The 24588-nt window shown below is 34.3% G+C and overlaps 1 protein-coding gene across 1 annotated transcript; it reads right to left on the bottom strand.

Moving 5' to 3' along the window:
• Positions 1-5437: 5437 nt before the first annotated feature.
• Positions 5438-24181, bottom strand: LOC145570506 (putative catabolite repression protein creC). The gene is made up of 11 exons (XM_081629622.1): positions 23565-24181; positions 22568-22876; positions 22371-22479; positions 22189-22282; positions 17544-17631; positions 17355-17438; positions 13734-13830; positions 13540-13627; positions 12312-12417; positions 12018-12110; positions 5438-6360 (listed from the first exon to the last, which is right to left on the bottom strand). Exons 1-11 carry the CDS (start codon positions 23757-23759, stop codon positions 5965-5967), a joined length of 1659 nt encoding a protein of 552 aa, XP_081485748.1. The 5' UTR covers positions 23760-24181; the 3' UTR covers positions 5438-5964.
• Between the last annotated feature and the right edge of the window lie 407 nt (positions 24182-24588).

Here is a 24588-nt window from a genome sequence, read left to right as displayed (position 1 = left end):
TGTTGAGGAAAAACACAAGATTCACCTAATTTCATGGGAAATTTTGCAAAAACCGAAGGAATTGGGTGGTTTGGGTATACGGTTAGCAAGGCAAGCTAATTCGGTTTTTTTAACAAAGCTTGGTTGGAGAGTACTCACTAAGCCGAATGCATTATGGGATAGAGTTCTTAGAAGTAAGTATTGCAAGGGACGTTGCAACGTGAATATCACTTCAAGAAAAAAAGGCTATTTCCGATGGTATAAATCCATCAGAAAAACCCAAAAAACCGTCGAAAAAGAGTTGTCGGAAACACCTTTGTCGGAAATATGCAATTTATGACGGAAATACCATCGAAAATCACTTTTCCGATGGTTTTTAAAGGCTAACGGAAAAAACCGATGGCATAACCATCGGAGATTTTCAACGGCTTTGCCATCGGAAATTTCCGATGACCGGATAAACCGTCGAAGATTATCGACAGCTAAGCCATCGGAAATGACACCAGTAAAAATAAATTTAAAAAAAAATACAGTGCTCCCCCTCCACCACCCACCGGGGCCACTATAACCCTAAACCACCCCTGCCAAGACCTAGACGACTAAATTACTTACCCAAACCACTTAGACTACCCACCCACTCTAAATCACCAAACCTACACCAAACCACCCTAAATCACTTTATCCCACTACCCACACCAACGCAACTAGACCCATACCACTCTCCCCAAACCTCCTTTGCAACCATAGAAGCCCCACGCACACGTACACCAAAAAACCTAACCACCACCACTAGTACTTGTCACTACCACCACCACCAAGGGCTCTTACCGTTGCTGCAACCAAAAACACGCAAAAAAAACGAAATCCCCAACAAAAATGCAAAAAAATGAAAAAAGAGGAAAGATTAAAAAACAAACCTTCATAATTTCAAGAAAAATGGGTTTACATGGTCAAATTCAACCACGAAAACTCCAGATCTGGAATTTTCATGGTTGAATTTGGCTAAAAAATCCAAAAAAAAAACCACCAACAATGCTTGTTTTCTTGTAATATTTGCTAAAAATAATTGATGAACTATAAATTTGGTCAAATAAAGTGAGATAAACAAAAGAGAAAAAAACAAAAGTGAAAAAAAGAGGAGAGAGAAAAGAAGAGAAGTGTGAAAAAGATGAAGGGGTGCAAAAGGGGGAAATGAGAGGAGGGAGTGGAAGAGAGAGGAGATAGAAAAGGAAATGAGAGTTAAAGAGGAAGAGGGCGGCTGGCTCTTTAGTAGCCTTAGATTTATTTTTTTTCTTTTGTTTTTATATTTTTTGATGGCTTTTTTAACGAAAGCCTTCGGAAATTTCCAATGGTCTTAAAAACCATTGGAAATAATTTATTTTCCGATGGCTTTAGACCATCAGATATTTTCTATGGCTTAAAAACCATTAAAAATTTCCTATGGCTTTTTAAACCAACGGAAATTTTATATTTTTCGACAGTTTTTAAAACCATCGGATATTTCCTATGGCTTAAGCCATCGGAAAGGCCTTGGAAATAAGATTTCTGATGCTTTTAATGGCCGTTGGAAATTTCTAACAGCGTGATCCATCGGAAAACCATCGGAAATTTCGAATGGCTTTTAAAACCATCAGAACTTATGTAATTTCCGGCGATTTTAGATGGCCATCGGAAGGAATCCATCATAAAATAGCATGTTTTCTTGTAGTATATGTTTGAACCTAAAATGAACATGTCAAACGTATGGAAGGGAATTACAAAAATACAAGTGTGATATCACAAGGGGCTAAAATTGATGTAAGTGATGGCACTGCAACTTTATTTTGGGACCATCGTTGGGCTTGCGGTAAAACTCTTACAGAGAAGGCAATTGCAAATATTCCTTTAGACATTGAAGGTCCGACTGTTGTAGAAATGTGGGATGGTGATGCAGGATGGAAGTGGGCTGACTTTGCAGATTTTTTACCACATGACAACACTCTTAGAGAAATTGAAGCTCATTCCCTCATTAGTAACCTAGAGAGGAGAGATCTTATTTATAACTATATAAGAAGGGTGGAGGGAAAGGTAAGTTCTCAATCAAATCAGCAATGCAAATTAATAGACAAGATAATGATGAGCTTCATGATGAGTCGTGGAACATAGTGGAAATTAAGGATACAACAGCGAGTTTGAGCATTTTTGTGGTTAGTCTTGTATGACAGGAATATGTGGAATGTCAATAGGTACAAAAGATCCCTGAGGACCCCTGTTGGAAGTTGTGCCCAAATGTTCAAGAAAATACTCCCCACATCCTTAGAGATTGTAAGGCAGCAAGAGAGATGTGGTTTAGAAGGGAGGCCTTGCTAATGGTCCAAATTTTTGTACTAGTTCTCTCAAATAGTGGATAATACGAAATGTCAAGGTTCAAAGACACAATGATTGTCTCCTGAAATTTGGCCAACGTATTTTGTGGTTATGGAGATGGAGAACTGTCGTAGCCTTTGGTAAGTCAAATGAGATACCAATTGATGTTAAAAAAATTTCTTTTGGAGCGATTTGAAGAAGTTTAGAGGGTCTTGCGTGATGGAATGATTAGGAATTCGAGCAACACTTCTGCTAGAAGAGAAAAAATCATCAAATGGAAGGCACCTCCAGTTGGATGGATGTCTTTAAACTCCGATGGGGCAACAAAAGGGACTCCTGGGCTGCAAGAGGAGGAGGTGTCATACGAGATAGCACTGGCAAAATGCAGTATGCCTATTCCTTGAAGCTTTGTCATTGTGTGGCTTTTAAGGCCGAGGTACTTGCTGTTGAATATGGTCTGGAGCTAGCACGAACAATGGGAATAAAGAAGTGGTTGATTCAAGTTGATAATCAAACGCTTACCCAAATCCTTAACAGTTCAGATGACTATAATGGAGAGTGTATCCATAACATTCTCCATTGCAAAAGTCTAATTGCAAAGCCAGAGTGGGAAGTGAAGGTTATGCATATTTATCGTGAGGCAAATCAAGCTCCAGATTGGCTCGCCAATCAAGGAGTTACACTAAACAACAAATTTAAGATGCTCTTGGTCGTATTTTACATAATGATGTGGTTGGTGTGGTGGTGCCACGCTTTGTTCCACCTTAGTTTATTTTTATTGTTTGTGTTTTCCTAGTGTGCACCGAAATTTTTTTTAAAAAAAAAAAACCAAAAAACTAATTATTCAATAAGTTAATTTCAAAAAGTTGTTATACAGAGGCTTTTGTAAAAGAGCACTTTTAGTCCAAAAAACTCTTTTAAGAAACTATTTGATGAGTGACATTTATGGCACTCATTTGGTCCCTTTTTGGATGATTTCTATTTCATTTTATCTCTCTTTTCTTTAGTTTTCGTTGGTTTTATTCTTGTTTTCTTCATTTTATGCTTTCTCTATTTCATGCTTTTTCTAGTTTACTTGTTATTTTTCTCTTTTACTTGCTTTTTATCATTTGTTTGTAGGTGGTAATTGATTGTCCAAGAATTCCCGAGCTTCCTCTCTATGAGCTTTCATTGTTTTCATGCCTAAAGATGGTGCAAGAAGCTTCAAGTCAAAGGTGGATCCAAGAGGCAAGCTTCAAGGCTTTGTATATGCCTTCTTCATGGCTTATACTTTTCAAGAAATTCAAGAAAGTTTCTGCCTACTTTGTCCTCCATCATCATCATCTAGGACGTGTGCACCGCTTGAGCTAGGACGAAGAGAAGAAGGGGGAAAGACCCAGAAATGTGCGGGCGCACCAAGGTGGTGTGCGGCCGCACATTGGTCGGGTGCGGCCGCACACCTGGTGCGTGCGGGCGCACCAATCTGGGTGTGTCCCGTGCGCACCATTCTCTCTCCTCCGAGCGCCCGCACCTACGAGGGTCTATTTTTGGGCGTCAATGCCGACCTCCTCTTTATATATATAGTTATTTCTTTATATTTTTAAAAAGAAGCTTTTAGATTGGATTTTATAGTTAGTTTTTGATAGAATTTTAGAGAGAAAACTCAAGGATTGAAGAGAGAGAAACTCATGGTTTTTGGTGATTGTTCAAGAATTCTTCATTGTAATTGATCTTTAGATCAAAGTTTTGTAAGGATCTTCTTCTTGATTTCAATACAAGTTTGATTCTAGTTGATTTCATTTGTTTTCCATGTTATTGATGATTGATTGAAGTTTGTTTGATGATTGATTGTAGTTTAATTGATTTTTGATTGATTGTTGGTTTAATCTTTGATTTCAATTATGTTGATGATGAAATTAATGATTGTTGTAGTTTTGATCGTGATTCCTATGGCTAGTGAGTAGTTTTCTAGCTGGGGAAATGGTGAAGCATTGTTTGAGTGATGGATTAGAGTAATTTGGGGATAATTGATGGAGTTGATGATATGATTAAATTTGGTTGATAATTCATGTGCATGTGTGTGATTAATTGAAGTTTGGCCATCTTTGATTATTGCACTAGATTGCATTGTGAGCTTGCTATGATACGGACCATTGATTAGTAACTTGCAATTTCACGATTGAGGTGCTTTGTGACGTTCCCTAGGTAGTGTTTAGCGTAGTTGACGCTAGTTAGACCTCTAGGTGAACCATCTTGGTATGCTCTTTTGGATACATGATGATCTTCCTTCATATCACTTGACTTAGTCGGTTTGACCTCCCAAATTACCATTTTCCATTACGATTACATGTGAATCCATTGCCCTAGTGCCTTTAGATTGATTTCATACAAGTTCTTGCATCATTTAGCTCTAGCTCTAGTTTCCTTCATAAACCCCCTTTATTTGACTCCGAAATAGCTTGACTTAGGCATTGTGCATTCGACCTCCATTCCTTTGGGTTCGACCTTTACTTACCACTACACTAAATAGGGGTTTGTTAAGTTACAAATTTTGTTTGATTGGGTGGGGTGGTAGCCCAACGACCTACCGTTCTCCTTCCCATCACTATTTACCAAACCTTTAACTTTTAAAAATGGTCAAACCTTTAATAGTGCTTAATAAGCTAAAAGCTTTCCAAAAATCCCTTTACCAAACAAGACCTCAATGAAAAATGTCCTACAGTATAACCATTTTCTTAACATTTTAATGGAGAAAATAAATAACTTTGTTCTTCAAGCATATTTTTAAACAAAATAACAAGTCCAAGCCATTGCAGATTTCTAAATAATTTCAAATTAGAAACCAAACACTTGTCCTCCCTCTAATTTTGACTAATACATTTATCAATACATTAATCCAAAATATAACGACTGAATATTAATAAAAAAAATCTATAAACAATTTATACAAATAAAATGAAATCCAACTTGAGAATGTTACGATTTTATGTATTGAAATTTGATTATAATCTAAAAAATTATCTCATTTTATAAGTAGTGTCAATATTCCAGATGGAATGAAAAAAAAAAAAAAAAACAAACAAACAAACAAAAAAAACAAAACAAAACAAAGAGAGTACTTTACAACTTGAAATTCAGACCATAGACTAAACCAATTTCATTTCCTAATCCAAGCCAATCTTTTAAAACCTCTAGATAGAAGCAGCAAAAAATCTAAAAAAAAATAAAAATAAAAGGATAAAGATAAAGAGGCGACATTGCTCTATAACCAACAATAACTATATATACCCAACCCAAGTAATATCGAGGTGATTCAATTGTTTGAAACTCAACCCCCTATTGCTTGTTTAACATTGAAACTTTGGAAATAGCAAAATATCAAATATTGCTCCTACCACCAATTATATTATATATATACGGATATACCCAATCCAGTTATTACTATATCTACCAAGATAGTTACAAAACAGGCTAGCATTGTTATATTTTCAGCTTCATAAATTCCATCCTCCTTTTAAATACGTGGTGCAAGAACTGTTCAATTCGGAATTCAACCAAGCCACAGGAGCAAGAGCACTCTTAAGGCTTTTGAAAAAGCCTATTTAATGGAGTTCAGTTTGCATCAAAAAGCTGAGCAGATTATTATTGTTTATAACCAGATTAACAATTTTTGGTCATCGTCATCACTGGCTTTTCTCTCAATCCTACATTCAAAATTGTTTCTGAACTGCCAGATTGGTTATCTACACACCCAGGTCTCATCCACACTTTTATGTGCCCTTCTCGACAAGCAGTAAGCACAGAGTCCTGAGTAAAGATCACACCTGAGAGAGGTTCAGTGTGAACACGGTGAGCAACCACAGGAGAAAGCTTTGGAACATCTCGCATACTGGGCGAGGGCTGCAGTGTACCCACAGCACAGGCATTGTCCCAGTGAGGAGACTGGCTTGCTGTGCTATAGGTGGGAGATCCAATGCAAGGGGACCCACCAGGGGCTCGGCGAAGTGGCACTACAATCTCATTCATTTCCAAGTCCCAGAGTAGAAGTTGTGTGTCCTGCAAAAGAGCCAAGTCAATGCAACATGCACAACAATAACAAATCATAATGGACCATTTTCATGCAAGATTAAAAAACTTTATGTTAATAATCTTAATCATGAGACGATAGCAAACAACAGCAGCAAAAATTTTGGCCCCACAGTGATTTAGGGTCAGCTAAAATGAATTGTCACAAGGAACCATCAGTAAATAATAGGACACAAAAAGAGGATATGCAAAAATAAAATTTGAGAAAGTTAAATAAAAGAGGATAAGGAAAAACAAAAAGAGAGGAAAACATGCGAGCAAGAACACTGAATAGATTAAGAAAACATAAACAGAAAAATATAAATAGAGTTCGCAAAATGCCATGAGTTTGTATAATAAAAGTAATACGTAAGTATAGTTATTCAAAGCAGTCATGACATGTCCTCACATAGACTTTCTCCCTCTACTCCGCCCTATCCAACACCATATTTTCCTCTATCCCCAACAAACTTGTATCATTCTCAATGACCCTGTCTTCCACCCTTCACGTCTTCACAATCCCATCACTTTTTTATCACTAGATCTCCTCACATGGCCAAACAATCTTAGGCAATTCTTATTTCTCCCTATAGAAGCAACCTTTACTTTCTTCCTAAATTATCACATTTCTCAATGTATGGTCATACATCCTATGCATCTTCGCCACATTCATCTAATTGTTGTTCCTTAGAATTTTCCCTTCTATCTATAGGGCATGCAGTGCCACGATACACATACAAAAAACCCACAACAATTTTTCACTTTGATTGGATAAGAAAAATCTCCATGCAATTCCCCATCCTTTTGAATAATAATTCCTACACATAGGAGAAAATCAATACCTTGGACAATTTTCACCTAGGAAACTCCACTAAACTTACATTCCAATTAATATTCCTTACAGACTCAGAAAAACTCTACCTTCCAAAATTTCCAAATTTCTAACTTAGTGTCCACACCTTCTTTCGTCTCATTAATCAACACATATCAATCTCAAACATCTTGAATTAGACTCCATGATTATGGCGATACCCAATTTTGAATTACAAACACAATCCATCTAAAAGTTTAAATTAAAACCACAAAAACATCCCCGCTTCCTATACTACAAACATATACTTAAGTAATTTGACTAGTTATCTACTTGTCTATGTTTGTTTCTACCACTCCAACAGCAAAGACAAATAAGCATATATGACATAAGAGAAAGCACTGAACTTCCTCCCCCCTAGACTTGATACTAGATGGATGTCGGTTTGCAAACAATAAGATTTAAACATTGCTAAATTCTCCCTCCCCATTACTTGACACATTTTGACCAGAACGAAAATTCTACTCATCTTTATTGACTATAAATTACTTGCAATCTAATATGGAAAAAGGATATGGAACAATTTAATCTAAGCAAGATCAAATTGACACTTTATTTTAAAAAAAAAAAAAAATGATCAATTCGTGGAATTGTTTTCCGCAATAGAATTGCTTACTCGCTTTGTGTTTTAATAAGTGTTATACCTTGACCAAACATGCATATCAAGACACAACTTTAAGCATTAATTTATCTAATTATACGTAAGAAAAATTATAGAAAAATTTGATATTATGAAAGCATACATTATAACGAATCCAACAATGTATTATCCACAATAATATTTGATTTTGTATATTAGTTAATTAATCAAGTCAAAACCATTAAGTGAATAGCGAAAAAAGTCAAAATGTAACACTTATTAAAACACTAAAGGAGTATATTATTTCGCCGAGAACGCTACCAACTTTAGTTGCTATTAACCTTGGATAAGGAATAATAACTCCATATCTTAGTTACAATTTGATCTTGCTTAAATTAATTGTTCCATATCCTTTTGAATTAGTTCATCTATCACAAAATTGTGCAAAATCTAAACTGCAATCCATCCAAGATTGAAATTTTAGTGTAATTCATTAAAAATCAGCATCGAATTGGTGTGGCTGTTTTGTTTGAGAAGGGGAGAGCTTTAATCATCGAAAGTTTTGTGACTAATTTTAGTGGAATAAGTCGTACAAGTGCTGCAAACAGATTTGACAACCAGTTTCGAAGGTCAACTTTGTTCTCCTTTGTTTAAAGCTTTTGAGGGGATTCTTTTTTCTAAATTGGTTAATTTTTCAAGTTCTGTAGTTGTTAAACTGGGTTGTTTTCGGCAATTGGTCAAAAATCGAGCTAATCTGCCACCTCTGAGGAAAATAAAACTGCGACCACTTGGCTGGGAATTTTTGGCTGATTTTTTGTAGACATATAGGGCTAGCATCATACAAATTTCAGACTTTTTCGAGGTATTTTGACTGGGTATTTGGTACTCTCACTTTCGATCATTTTCTGAACTGGTTATGTGTGTTTTCTCATCCACTTAAACATGGAGAACCAAAGTTTGTTTGAAGCATTCATAAAGGAAATCAAGAAAATGAATGAATATTTGGATAGAATTGAAGCACGTTTTCAAATACGTGGTGTGAGATGTGGTTTACAAGATATGTCTTACGAGAAGGAGAAAGGAAAGCAACCTATTAATGGGGAAAAGATTAAACCTTTATCATATTCTAATCCTAAAGATCATATCTTGGATGACGGAAAACAGAAATTTGAGACAAGGGTTATAATATCTGATACACTTGATGATCCTCGAATTGTTCCAAGCTTTGAATGAATTTCTCGTAGAGGAACAAATAGGGCATGAATCACTTGAGCTTGATGGGTTTGGTTCTTGTGCTTGTATAGAAGAAAATATTCAAGTCATTGAATTTGTTAACCTTGTTGGTTTGGAGTTTTATTTGTTCAATCTTTGTTGTTGCAACGAAGGTGAATGCAACTTGGAAAACTAGAAAATAACATTCTACATTATTATGGTGTTTTCTACACTATTATGTTATGCTTGATCCGAGTAAGATTCAAGAATAAAGATGAAGAGGATGGCGCAACAAGTTTATTTGTTGATTTTGTTAGAAGGATTTGGATGATATCTTGATTCCATGATTTGCTAAAACTTGAGACAAATTTTTTTTTGTTAAGAAGGGGAGTATGATACATACCTAGAAGATACGTAGAAGAGCATCTTTCGTTGACAATATTTATCTTTTAGGTGATTAGAATTGATATTATTTAGTTTTTATTTTGATAGGCTTAGTTTAGAGATTAGTTTATCTTTTGCTTTTAGAATATTCCAGAATTTATTTTGTTTATATAAAGGGCTTTAGGTTGTAACGTTTTAGTACATAATTGAATTTGAGTTATAATTTAATCAATTCGTATAAATTGTTTTTGGCGAGAAAATTTCTTATGTTATTTTGCTCAGAAGGCTACTAATTTTAGTTGTTATTAAACCTTGGTTAGGAATAATAGCTCCATCTCTTTGTTTGCTAAGATTAAATTGTCCCATATCCTTTTGAATTAGTTCATCTATCACAAAATTGTGCGAAATCTAACCTGCAATCCATCTAAGATCGGAATTTTAGTGTAAACCATTAAAAATCCGTATCAAATATAAAGATGAGTATTGTATGAGAGAGGTTGAGAGTAATCTATAGAGACATTTTTGAGAAAAAGAGATGCGGCTCTTTGGTACCTATAGATTAGGTTTTGTTAGTTTTATTTTATACAAGTATTTTTTAAAAAAAAGAAAAGTTAACGAGTGGATGATGGATCAGGTGACATGACTTAAAGCTGCACCCGAATCTGACCCAATCCGTCACCCACTTATCCATCATCCGCCTTTCATCCGTTTAAGTCACGTTTTCATCCATTTTATTAAAGTGGGTGGAGCGGATTTGTGGTTATCCACTTAACCATATAAATTTGTCATCCCTAACTACAACACTAAATAAAAACCCTAGCAAAAAAAACATTTCCAAACATACAGAACGATAAAAGATCATATTATCAATCTATGGTAGGTCTGTAGGAGTATATACTAAAGTTTGGTTAAACAACCACAATTTACTTTGGTAGAAGGGTTGCCATCATCCAATCCTAAAACGTATCCGTAAAGTTGGTTAACCGTACACTGGATACCAGAATTTCAGTTTGGCTCAAATCACAGGTTGCCAAAATCTTCTCATGTCTGTATTCTGTAACATCTTGCTCACATCAAATCTTAAAAGCGTATAAATATCACATTCATCTGATCCAACCACATCGAATCAGAAACAATAAAATGAAAAAAGTAGATATGAAAGAACAAAGACACTAAGATTATTAGGATCAATAAACTCATGAGCTAACACACATTAGTGAGCCAGGGTAACATGGTAGTGTCACTAGCGTGGGACAATTTTTCAAATTTCAGATTCTGTTTTGGTTAAAAAAAATTACCCCATGTATAAATATATTTAATACCTTTTGCATTTAATAATAGAATAATACGAAGTAATTTACTTCCTTTGTTTTTGTAAAATTAAATGTTACCCTTTTTTTAGAAGCTGCATAATAATTGGAAAATCACTAATGGTGGCAAACTGACAATGGAGTCTCTCTCTCTCTCCTCCACCTTATCATATAGGACCACATTTTTATATAATCTCTCTCTTCTCCGAAAAATACAATCCCTACGTGTTGCACTTATAGATATAACAACAACAACAACAACAACAACAACAACAACAACAACAGAGGAAACATTATATCAGGAAGGAAAAATGGAAGGAGGACAGTGTCCTCAGTCCTAATAAAGATACCCTACAAAATACAGATTAGCCCAATCCCTCTGTATCTACCCAAGATAATTTAAGAAAGCCCTAATAGCCTTACCCCATAAAGAAGCAAGCAAAATCAGGCAGGGGTATACATCCATGCACTCCAACGATTGTTATTACAAATGATGACACATCAAGATCAAGCAACTTTAAGATATCTGATTTAACCATTGTGAGGGTAAAAACTAGTGTCCTACAAATGTAATCATAAATAAATAAGACAAACGACTCAATTGCAAATAAACATCCTCCATCTGCCCAGGTCCAGCATTTTTACTATCATCACAGAAACACCCCTCATTACGGGCACATTATGGCAGTTGATGACACCACTCAGATCGAAGTTTCCAAAAAGAGAACTACTCTACATATTTGTAATACATCAATTGCATTCACATAACATGTGGCTAGTCTAATTTCGATACTACACCAAATAAAGGAAAGGAAGCATTAGCCTAGAATGTAGTCTGAATCCTAAATCTCGGTTTTCCCCCTTTCGTCATCACTCGTTCGGTTCAGTAACAACATAAGAGCCAAGAGATTCAAGTACTAGTCATTCATTTCTTTCCATGAGTATTTAATGGCCAATTTCAATCCAAAAGAGTGGTCAACAGGCCTAACATAACTATGACCAAATAATGGTTTATAGCTTAAGCCTTTAAAATATGGAACTTTTATACAGTGCACATGTCTGAAGTCTCAAAATATATAAATACTTTTTTTAACCTTTACTCTTTAGCCCGGAAACCGAAGGACAGGGAAGCATCTCAAATAATAGTAATTATAATAAGTTGAATCGGTAAACTCTCTGAATTTTTAAGCTTTTGTAGTTTTAAAATAATTGCTTTTAACTAAATTCATAAACAAATAAAAAAATCAATAAACATAAACATAACCCCTCACAATAAAAGCAATTAGTTTACCTGACCAACAGAGCCAAAACGATACACAGCATTTTCTCCAGTGTCATCCGAATTTGGTGGTGACCAATAAGGGTCAAATGTTACTCCACTAACCTGCCATCAATACAGTCCAATTGAACAAATTCAAAATTCATAAATAGGCAGTCCACTGAAAGTAAACAAACAAGCACCTTAAGTAACAAAAGAGAAACATTTGATTAAAAGCAGATGTAGTGATAGAGGAGAAAGAAAAAAAAAAAAAAGTGTGCAATTTAAGCATTAAAGCAGCGTCTTGCTGATAAAGATACAACTTACCCAAGAGTTGTGGCCCTCCCCCCAAGCTACAACTTTCCGGTCTTCCATACTCCACACTTGAACCAGATCATCTTCACCTCCAGTCAAGATATACTTGCTATCTCCACTGTCAATCAACGATATTAGTCAACCACGCTGTAAACATCTAACTGTTGCTATGACATTAATAAAGTTAGGTGCAAAGAAGGGATATACAACTCCATTGTCATTTTACATATAGTGTCACATGTTACATTGCCAAGTTCATAAAAAATCCCAAAGAGTAGGAGCCCCGAGGTCCCCAACAATACCCTCCAACCCCCCAATTTTCATGAAAACCCTAGGAGGCTTTAGTAGAAACCCATCCAACATCTATCAATAGCAGAAATTAGTTCAGCCTAGATATTGTTGCCACAGGTACAATGGTGTAAGGCTACAAACTGGCACAGGACTAAATGGAAATTCATGCCCCCACAAGATCAAGAGGTAGAGTAGCTCACTTCTATGTGAAAAAATGATGCAATTGAATAATGTGGAGGATTCTGGAGGATTGTGATTCATGTTAATCTTTTTTTTTTTTTTTTTTTTTTTTTTTGTGCAAATCCTTCCTTATATGTTTAACCCTGCCCCTAAAGGCCCTAATCCTACTTCCTATTAGAAAACTTTATCTAGAAGGCAAGGTTCCTCTAAAGATTAGAGCTTTTCATGTGAACGTTAGTTTTGAGAAGATTCAATATGAATGACATGCTGCAAGGGCGGAGACCAGAGATGGCTATCTCACCTGACATTTGCTCGCTTTACTTAGCTAATGGTGAGTCAAGTGCACAAGTTTTCCTACACTATGAATCTATGATATGGTGTCTAACCTTTGGTGAAGACTCTGTGCAGTGTGTGATGAAGCATAAGTAAGCCCGTCAAATATACATGATAACTACAAATTCAGTCGGTGTAATTTGGTGGGAAGACAAGGCTGTCATGTGTAATATGTTCAGGGATAAAGTCACATTACTAGCTTCTTTGTGGCCTGAGATAGTTGGGGCTTTCCCAAATTATTCTATAGGGGAAATTCAAAGAAACTGGGCTAATTTGAATATGGATTTACTTAATGAGGACAAGTTTTTCTGTAATTCTAATAAAAATTTTACTTGGTGAAAAAATAAAATGGGCTTTCATGTGAACAAAAAAACAAAGGTTAGACATTAGCTCCAGATTAGTACATAGATAATCAGAGAAAGAAAAGACACAATACCTCCAAGCACAACAAAGAAGAGCCCCGTAATAACTTTTTCCACCACATAGAAGCTGTTCTTTCAGGTAATCAAATATGCGTAGGTACCCTGCATTTAAGCACCATTTCGGATTGATTATTCTTTCATCTATAACATTAACATTGAGCAGCAATGTTCCACATAATATAGTAGAAAAGTGAAATCAAGGAGATACCATCTCTTCCAACTGTAGCCATATAGACACCATCATTTGAGAATGCAATGCTATTAATAGATCCTTGACATATGTGCCATCTAGCAGTTGGATTACTCTGTGCATAAGATGCATAAAGAACAAGTATCAGAAAGTTGACTTTTTCAAGATATTTTAGGCTAACAGTACTGTTTATGATTTCATACATTAGACATATCCCAAAAAAAAAAAATAGTATATGATGTTTGATCACATTTTCATCAAGTTCCAAAAGATGACATAAATAAAAGTATAAACACATCATAACTACACATACTATCCCTTCCTTGATTTCATACCCTTTCCCGTTGGTTCCAAACGGTCCCTAAAATGTATTCCAAACAGCTTATAAGGCAGTAATGGAAAACTCAGCTTCTTTATCATGTCCATAGCTTACGTAATCATCTAAATGTACATTACTTAACTTCAGGTGATAGCCGAGTATGGGTACATAACTAGGTATACACATGTCATACATTCCTACATTTGAAAAGTTAAGACGTGAGGAATCTTTAAGCTGACGTATGATTATTAATTAATTGGAAAATTTGTGAACAACTACCTATTAAGACACACCGTTTTTGTAAATAACTACCTAATACGTTAGTCTTTGTCAAATCCACCTAATATAATAAATGTTTTATTTATTTTTTTGCAGCACTACCAAAATAATGAGGTCCATCAAAGTTTAATTTGTGGGGCACATCCAACCCCTTCCCTCCGTTTCTTTTGACTATTTCCTACCATTCACTGTCTTCTCCCTCCATTTCCAATTCATTCCCCTGTTTTGAAATATTAAAAATGGAAGAGCACTTATCCTACCAATAAGCTGAGAGCAAAACCAAATCAGCTGCAGCTTCAAATTTTTGTGGATACACGCCCAAATTCCAGGAAACTATCCCCCATTTGGATTTGTAAACTACGGTTTCAATTTAAAATAAACCAATTAAAAAGGTTTATATAATTATATCTATTTAGAGCATGTCGTAAATTCAACATATCAATATCAACATTCTAATTGGTTCTCATTAAAACGTTAGGGGATACACCCACTTACTCCCTCTTTGAATAGTTGGGATACACCTACTTACCAACAATTTTTTAAGACATGTTTGTTGTCTTATACACAAACCTTACTATCTCTTTTGCTTAGGAATTGCTGGAGGTTATATTGATTGAGATTTATATCTTTGTATTCTGATTTAACGCAGTGATATTGAGATGTGAGAAGATGCAAGGTGATTTGAATAAAGCTTAGAGTAATTAAAGGAAAGAGAATGAAAGAAGATGATACATAAGAGGGAATAATAGAAAATTGTTGAATAAAGATTATAGTTTCTCCTACATATGGGTTGGATGCTGGCTGAAAGTATTTCCAGGTATAGAAAGGAAGATGATGGGTTAACTGTGGGCCCTACAAATGTCCGCTTGGATAGAAGTCGTGTTTTGTAAGTACTACCAAAAAAAAAGTATCTTATTAGGAAGATATTTACAAAGTATCTTATTACAAAATACACATATTAGGTAGTTAGTTGTTCACAAATTTTCCAGCCTTGGTATTTGCAAAAAACTAATTTATAATTTACTAAATTCAAATAGAATTTTAGAAATAATTCTGAAACAAACCACAAGGAGTTACAAACTAATTGATAAATTATAATGTGAAGAGGAACTATAATAGAATGAGTGACATCCTGCAAAAATACACTCTCTGACCCATAAATACAATTACAGTTATGAATTACACAGTTCCAGTTACAGTTTCAGTTACATTAGACGTGGAAGCTATGTTACAGAAACCTAACCCAAAGTTCCAGTTATTGTTTCAGTTACATTAGACGTGGAAGCTATGTTACGGAAACCTAACCCAAAGAATTATAATCCCAAAGAATCATAATCCCATAGAATCAAACTTTGGCACCATCTAGGTTGACTGACCAACAATAGATTGTAGAGTAAGAAGTTAAACCTAACAAACCTAACCTTTTATCACATGTCACACCCTCTTTTCAGTCAGTTGGCCATCTTGCTCATTATCCTTCTCTTCCTCACCATTTCCAGCTTCATCAACATTGTCAACCCTATCACTTTTTCTCCATCACTTCCCCTTCAACATTAGTCTCTGTTACATTTTTAATATTACCTTCTAATCATCGTCTGTCCAGCCTTCTCCTGACCGTAAGTTTAAACAATCATTCCAATCATCTACACCTCCAACATGTTCAATATTATATTGGCTATATATTGGCTCTCAATGCCATGTCCTTCTGTTAGTGAAGCTTATCTACTGAACCTCAGTTTCAATATAGTCATTCATATAGCTTGTTCACTTAATAATCCACCACAAAGCTTCTTTTATGACCAGAACACAAAACTTACCAGCAAGCAAAGGGTATCCATTGCAAATTCTACCAAGTCAAAATTCTTGCAGATGAGTGCAGTAAAAGAAAAACTTCACTGAAGCTAGAATCTGCTTACTTGAGGAAGAGAGAGAGAGACTTTTACCAATTGCCACTACCCACTACTATGCAGGAGATATAAGCAGACAGTTGTCTTATATTATATAAACTTCAAATATGAATACTCTCTACAAAAGTTTCGAAAACTCAAAATGCAATTATTTTCAAAGATATTTGCAATAGATTAGCTTGACAAAGGAAACATGATATAGAATTTAAAAATAAAAAAAAAAAAAAAAAAAAAAAAAAAAAAAAAAAACAATGCTCTCAAGGAATTATTTTTTCTAATTGAACAAACAAATGCCCTAACTTTTCAATAACGTGTTATCAAACTAACAAAAGCCATAACTTTTCATTCATCCTCATTAATTGATATTGTAATGCATCAATTACCATTATTGAACGTACGTAATGCTAATTTCTGAGTCTTATTCTTATATAATTTGGCAAAAATGAAACTCAGTGGGGAAGAATTACGAAGATCCCAGCAGGGAAGACTTACATGCTAAAGTCTGAATTTTGGGTTGTCAAGAGGATGGATTAAGGTTGTGTTTGATTTAAAAATCATCACCTCTTCCTCTCTTCACCTCCATCCTTTCTCCTACTTTTTCAATTTTCCCTCTCTAATAGTTTTTCTGGCCAGGAATTAACAAACAAAAACAATGTTTGAAACCTATTTTCTTGTGAAATATATATTTGACAGAAAACAAGTTCAGTTTAAAATGTTTTCCTTAACCATACACATTTTAAAGAGGTATTTTCTGAGTTCCGTTCTTATATAAATTGGCAAATTCAATGTTTCTGGTGGTTTCATAAAGGTTCTGGGAAAAATAAATTGAGCTTAAAATGTTTATACAATCCAAAACTGTATTATTGTTATTGTTATTTTTTTTGTTAGTTTTCTCTTGACAGATTATTATTATTGGGGCACTACATGCATCTGCAGGTATAATGGAGTCAGTTTATTTAACTTATTGTTTAACAAGCAACAAAATTTAAGCGTCAACCTAGTTTATCAGCTAAAGTTTTTATTGTATCAACAAGACAGAGAAAGGGTAGGTACATATGTTCAAAAGATTATTGTTACGTAACAAATCAGACACTGCATACTTCAGAAGACACTTTGCCGGAATAGAGAGAGTACCTTGTTTGCCCGTGAATGGGCTACAGAAAATTGGGTCAGATCCTTAGTGGCAGGGAATGAAGAATCACCTGCACCATCTTTGCTCTACACCAAAACATGATGAGACATGGATCAGTTCAACAAACCATACAAACGTGCAAGTTGATGACCACAGGAACTGCAAGAGTTTTAGCATTAAATTATTCATACCTTCTCATACACATACATATTACCATCTGAATGAGCAACAACAAAGTTACCATCACCCTTGGGTACCCACGCAATACTAGTACAACGACTGCAGCAAAAACCATAATATTGATACGATTAAAGATTATTGCAGCAACTTAAAAAGCACATGGCCAGTGTCCAAGATATCATCAAATTATGAAAAAAGGATTAACATTGAAAAAAAAGAACTATTTAGAAAGTATATGAAATTTTGAAAAGCCTTCTTATAAAGGTTCCAACTTTCAATTTAATCAAGAAAGTCCGACCTTCGCAGTTCACACTGTATCTTCTTAAAATGGGCTATATGGTTAGTGACTACTGGCTTAATAGTTAAACAACAGGAGACTCTCCTATTCCCCTTTTACCAAATTTCCGGCCTTAGCAACCTCCCATTTACTCATCTGCCTGGGTCAATCTGATTTCTGCTATTACTACCCAAACCATCTTTTCCTTTATCATTACAAGCCAAGAGACACACGCGATGCATGCATGTGCAATATAAAAAATCTATCATGCCCAATTCTCTTTTTATTTTTTTTTTCCAAAATGTTATCCCCCTTATTCTAATTTTTTTTAAAAAAATATATATAGAAAATAAAAAAATAAAATTATTGGGTTTAAAAATTGTTGATCAAAAAATAAAAAAAATATTACCTATTAAAAATATATACTTCCTCCGTTTTTTTAATATTGCACCACTTGCTCTTTAAGGAAGTATCTCAAATATTGCACCATTTCTATTTTAGAAAAAGAAATATTTGTGTTTGCACTACAAATACAAAATATACCCTTACTTTTCAACACTCGATTTTTTAGGGGTTGTTTGGTTAACAAAATAAAATAGGGGAAGTAAAAATTCATGGGATTTTGTAATTTGGGTAATTGTTTGGTTGACACAAAAAAGCAAAAATGGGGGAAGTTTGAATTCATGGGAATTTCCACTTCCCACAAAATGTAGGAAGTAAATTATCAACCCCCCCCCCCCCCCCCGGTCATTCAAAATTCATGGGAATTCCAACTTCCCACTGCATAACCAAACAACTTAAAGAAATTCCTAGGAATTTCATTTGGGAAATAATTTCCCATGAAATACAACTTTCTATGGGAATTTTATCCCCCATGTCAACCAAACGAGGCCTTAGTTTATGTATACCATCAATGAGCAATCTTATATTTTCACCTTTCTCTCTTATCCTTTTTTCTACTACCAAAAATCTTGCGCCCAACTTCTATGGTGCAATAAAAAAAGAACGAAGGAAGTATGTTATTACAAAAAAATATGATGATGAAGTCATAGAGGGTAAATAATAGGATATGACTTCTCTAAGAAAAAGAAAAAAAAAAAAAAAGGGGATGGTAGTTTTTTTTTAAATAAAAAAGAAGAAAATGAAAGTCGAGAGGGGTATTTTGGGAAAGTGAAATTTATCACCCAAAACCCCTTCTCACATTATATATTACTATAGATGGAAGATATTATATTATTAAATAAAGAAAAAGGGTTAACATTCAAATTATTATGAGAGCTATTCAGAAAGTATATGTGATATTGACAACAACACCCAACTTTTGCCCGGCCTTCTTATAACGGTCCTAAATTTAATTAACTAAGATAACTCCAACCTTTGCACAGTGTTGTCCAAAAATGGGATATAGGTAATGGCCATCGGCCTAAAAGGTTAATAATAGGTGACGTGCTTCCAATTCCCTCCTATACCAGTTTAATGGCCTTAACTAACTCCCATTCACTCTCCTGCCTCCAGGTCAATATAATTTCTGCAATTACTATCCACATCATGCTTTCCTTTATCATCATGCAAAGCTTTCATTCTCTCTCAAAAGTCAAAATCCATCGGATTCAATATCATCTTTCACTTTTTCATTAAGCAGCATTGAGGAAAAAATCAATCAGCAATGTTGGGTTCAAAACTTAAGAAAATAAGTGATTAGAATTATACAAAGGACCTAGAAAGGTCATTGGTGTTTTATCTACCTATGAATCTTCTTTAAACTTAAGAAAAAACTCATCAAAATTGCTACACTGTTATGTGGCTTATTTGCTGAAATGTTGTCAAGCGAGTGATTCGTTTGTTCATATTATGTGACATTAGTTTATGTAACTACATTGAAATGTTGGCAATACCACTCACGATTACTGTTTATAACTGAGCAGTTGTGGTTTTAATGGTCAGTTATTAATTTGTACTAATAATCAGGACAAAATCGCTTATTACTTGACAATGGATGACTAACCGACACTTTTAAAGTCAAAAGTAGATCCAGAGCCAGAATTTTGAGGTCCTCCATCCATGGAAACAAAGAAGAAAACTTGCGAAAGTGTAGAGAATTAAGAAGAAGAAAAAGTGTCAGAGTGCTGAGAATTAAGAAGAACGAAAGAGGGAGAAGGAGAGGGAGTGAGCGCGAGAGAGGGGAACAAAGTAGAAAATAACAAGAATGGGGGAGTTTACTATGCCAAAAAAAAATTAACAAACCAACCTAACATGTTGGATTAATAACATGCTGTGGCAGGTCATTTATGACCATAGCCCATTTAAAGAAGACATAGTGCAAAATTTGGAGTATCCCTAATCAACTGAAAGGAGTGATTAAAATAAAATAACAGGCAAAGATTGTAGTATTGTTGTCAAATTTTTTCCAAGGTATATGGCACTGCTTCTAACAATAAATTAGTTCTAACAATAAGGATTAAAATGAATCTAACAAGACCCCCACATGACTGTTTTTTCAAACATATAAAAAAAAGGTCAAAGGAGTGTGTGAAAAGTGCAAATTTTCCAATGTTGCAATCAAAAAAGATGAGAGGAAGTACTAACAACTAATGAAATACTAACTTCTAAAGGACATTTCTTGACTAACATGATTTGGCACCAACTTCCCAATTGCAAGAGGATGTAGATGCTTGATACTATTCACTTAGGTTGTGTTTAGTTCAACCTATTTAAGCAACTACTTGCTTATTTAAAAAATGATCATATTGCTTATCAATATCTTTAATTATGTATAAATTAAATAAAAAATTAAAAACTATGAAGAGCTAATATTTGGAAAGTACACAGTGATACAAATCTTATGGCATCTCATTGGATTATTTTTTCTAAAGTATTAGTCTGCAAATTAGATGAAAGTTTAGTCAATCGGGAAATTATATCAAACAAAATCATAAAATCAGATCAAATCGGGTGAAATGAACATAGCCTTAATAATTAAGACTTACAAAAGAGTTTGTTTGAGGCAGCTTCGAACACCCCCAAATTCTATTTGATATAGATATGTCAAGTGAAAGCAAGGAACCAAGACGCCAAAGAAAATGACTACTTAGGTTGTTTACCAACATTGTGCGTACAAGATTTTGAGTTTTGACAATGATTCAACATTAAGCATTGGGCAAAACCAATAGTCTTATCATGTGTCCACCTATCCTATTATTATTATTATTTGTTTTAAAGCAATAGGCCAATAAATGTCAATTATTCTTAATCAAGGAAACCCAATACAAACAGCCTCTCTTTTTTATCCCTTCTTAAATAAAATATGAATAACTTATAAAATTAAAAAATAAATAAAATAAATAAAAGGCAATAGGATTAAGAGTAATGGCCATATGTTTAGTGAGCAAAACATGAAATGCTTTACAAAAACATAATTAATAAAAAACATTATATCAAGATATAACAAATGTAGAAAGTGCAAAAGAAAAATGATTATTCAGCTCATTACTTGTAAAAACTTTGCCCATTCATTTGTAATTACAATGTTGCAGTTCACGCTAGCCAATGCACATCATAAATCACTAATATCTTTAATTATATCTAGCAAGGAGTTTGTGAGTAATTTTCCAACATTGAGATTGAAAAAGAAGAGCGGAAGGAAGCACACACAACCACCCACCCACCAACATGCGCACGCACACGCATACACATGCACGCACAAGGACACGAGCTCGCACGCAAACACACAACTTAAGTTTATACAGATAATACAAAACTTATCCAAAAAGAATTTTCAATTCTACAAGCAAACATTAACATTAACATTACATTTAAAGATGACATTATTCAAAAGAACTACGTAAATGTTTAGAAATTAATGGATTCTACTATTTTGCCACTTTAGAGATTAAAAAAACTTTTGTGGAAACCTTTTAGTTATAAAATTTATTTAATTTCCATAGATTTTCTTTCAAAATCGAAGGACAACGTGAAGGAAATTTAAAGAATCTAATCTCTTATAATAATACCTGCAATTTCAATAGTTTCCTCAATCATCAAAGTAAGCATATGAATAGCGCAAAAGTCATATTATTGCGATTATTACGAAAGGGAGGTAGTAGTAATCTCAATTCAACTATTTTCTACAACTTGTTATTAGATCAAGAATTCTTGTTTAAGCAGTTCATACCATCCATTTTATATAGTTGTTTTCATTACTAAGGTTGCCAAACACACTGTAAGTTAACTGTCTAAAGCAGAGCATAGAATACAACTTGTCAAAACAATGAGTAGAACCTTATCTCTCTATATATCTAGTACAATGTATATAATTCAAAATGGCATAAGTGATAATTTAGACTGCATGTTTCAAACAGGTATATCAATAGAATCAATACCTGCTGTTTACAGCACCATCTTTATTATAATGATGAGCACCAACAAGCTTTTTCCCCATATCTTGTAATTGCTGCCTTAGGGACACTGAATATACTACCAAACAATGCCACAACAAAAATTATTTGATGTCTAAAATTTTTGAAAGTTTTACAAAGAAACTATGATCAAAGAATGTACTCACCATCCCCTGAATTCAGCCCGATAAGCAAATCATGACCATCCTTGGCATCTGGATCAAATGCATGGCAAAGAGGGTTCGAGTTACTAAAATGTATTGATTTAATTGGATCCTGCATTCAGAAGTGGACAAATAAACAAAACTACAAACCTTAGCAATGATGATATCAACAAGCACAATCAGACAACATTAAAACTCACCTTATCCTGCGAATTCAAATCACTGATGAAAATGGTATCCCCAACATTGAATATCAAGTATGTCCCTTTACCATCGAAATTCGGACTATTGTTCGAATAACTCAAAGTAGAAGCACCAACAGATCCATTTCTACTAGAATTACTTGCATATTTACTCCCTCCATTTCCTCCAACAAAACTAAGAGCTCTACCATTACTGGAACCCAAAATCCTGGCTGCTGCTGATCTCACCCCACTTGCAACACCTGCACCAGATGTTGATGCCAGTGTGGTTTGAGTCGGTCTGTCCCTTAAATGAGCAAGGGTTACCTGAAAATGCACAGCTCATGCCTGAGTTAAGGAAACAAAATTACTCGTACAAGAATAGCATCACACAATGCAACAATGGTGATTTCATCATTCAATTCAGCAAACCTAGCAATTAAGTCTCACTATGTTCAGCTTTGAAGAAATGCCAAATACTCTGACAAACCAGACTGATTCGAGTAACAAATAAAGCTTACAAAACCCAAAAAAAAAAAAAAAAAAAAAAAAAAAAAAAAAAAAAAAAAAAAAAAGCACTACCATTTCAAATAAACTTATTTTCCATCAAAATTCACAACAGAAACAACTCCAAAGAGCACAAATCATCCTAGAGAAAGTATACAAAATTTTGAATTCGTGTACCTTACTCCATAATACTGCAACTCCCAAACAAACACATAATCCAAATTACAATAACACTATAAAAATAAAAAATAAAAAAATTTAAAATCCACAAACAAATTATCATCAAGATGAATGCAAAATCAAACCTAATAAAATAAACCCACCAAAATTGAATAACAAACTAATTTTAAAAAAAATCATCTAGATAATAACTTTTCAATTTTAAGGAACCTTGAAAGTAAATCAATCAACAAATTAATCCACAAAAAATAATCACCAAAATTGAAGTAAAATAAACCAATTGACCAAAAAATAATTAAATTAAACAAATGGGTATCAGAAATTAAACCTGGGAAACGGTCTTTCCATGAGAATAATGAAGAAGACCAGAAGGATGAGACTTTTCATACTGAAGCTTGTAACGACCTTCAGGAGTTTTAAAATAATTCTTCAAAGAAGATTGCGTATTATTATTATTAATTGATGATACACCTCCAGATGTTGATGATGAAGCCGACATCATTCCATTGCCATTGTTCATCATCTTTGATCGTTACATTTAGGATAATTTTCTAGGGTTTTCCAAACTTTACCAAATTTCAATTGAATTTTTCTTCCTTCTTCCCTTATTTTTATTCGATTTTTTTTTTCTACAGAATGAAATTCAAGGAATTTGAGTGTGGAATTATGTTTGATTTTGGTTTTGTCTTTTTTTTTTTTTTTTTTTTTTTTTTGGCGTTGTTTAAAGGAAGATGAAGATTGATTTTGTGTCCAGAAAAGTGCAGAGGAGGAAGAAGGTGCGACTCGGTTGAAAAGTTGACGTGTTGAATTGAGTTAGTTTTATCTAGTGCCTTTTGTTGTAGTGGAAACATTCATCCATCTCCAACAACAAAAAAGGAATGGACGACCGACCATTGAATTTTTAATGAATAATGATGGCTTTCTTTCTTTTGAAATGAAATTAAACTAGCCTCAGGGCACCCGCAAATCCGCAATAGATCAAAAGACGTCATATGATTCGCATTCATTCAGTGTTTATAGCTATTAGCATGCTATTAGACTCTTATTAGTTGAATACGGACACAATACGTTGAAGTGTGTACGTAAACATTTTGTAAATAGTACATTAACTCTAGCTATGGTGTATGTCGTTTGTCAGTTAGTACATTGACGGATCCAGGGGCGGGCCTACTCAGGCCATGGCTCGCCCCATGCCCAGAATTTTTAGTATTAATTGTGGTATTTGACTATTTGTAAAGAAATTAAAAGATAGCTAAGTTGGTTAGTTATTGTTATACTAGTGCAGCAAGTTAGGGGTACAAGTCTCCATAAGCCATAAGGCCATGTACCAGACCAAAAAGGAGGTAGTGGGA

Source organism: Chenopodium album, chromosome 12 (assembly GCF_948465745.1).
Source record: "Chenopodium album chromosome 12, dcCheAlbu1.1, whole genome shotgun sequence".
NCBI classification, from domain to species: Eukaryota; Viridiplantae; Streptophyta; class Magnoliopsida; order Caryophyllales; family Amaranthaceae; genus Chenopodium; species Chenopodium album.
This window is presented reverse-complemented; position numbering and strand designations above follow the sequence as displayed.

Coding starts and splice junctions, on each gene's coding strand:
- LOC145570506 (XM_081629622.1), bottom strand. CDS start 23,759: ATGATGAACAATGGCAATGGAATGATGTCGGCTTCATCATCAACATCT. Junction 22,283..22,370: donor CGGGCTGAATTCAGGGGATG/GTGAGTACATTC, acceptor ATTGTTTGGTAG/TATATTCAGTGTCCCTAAGG. Junction 17,439..17,543: donor ATATGTATGTGTATGAGAAG/GTATGAATAATT, acceptor GTTTTGGTGTAG/AGCAAAGATGGTGCAGGTGA.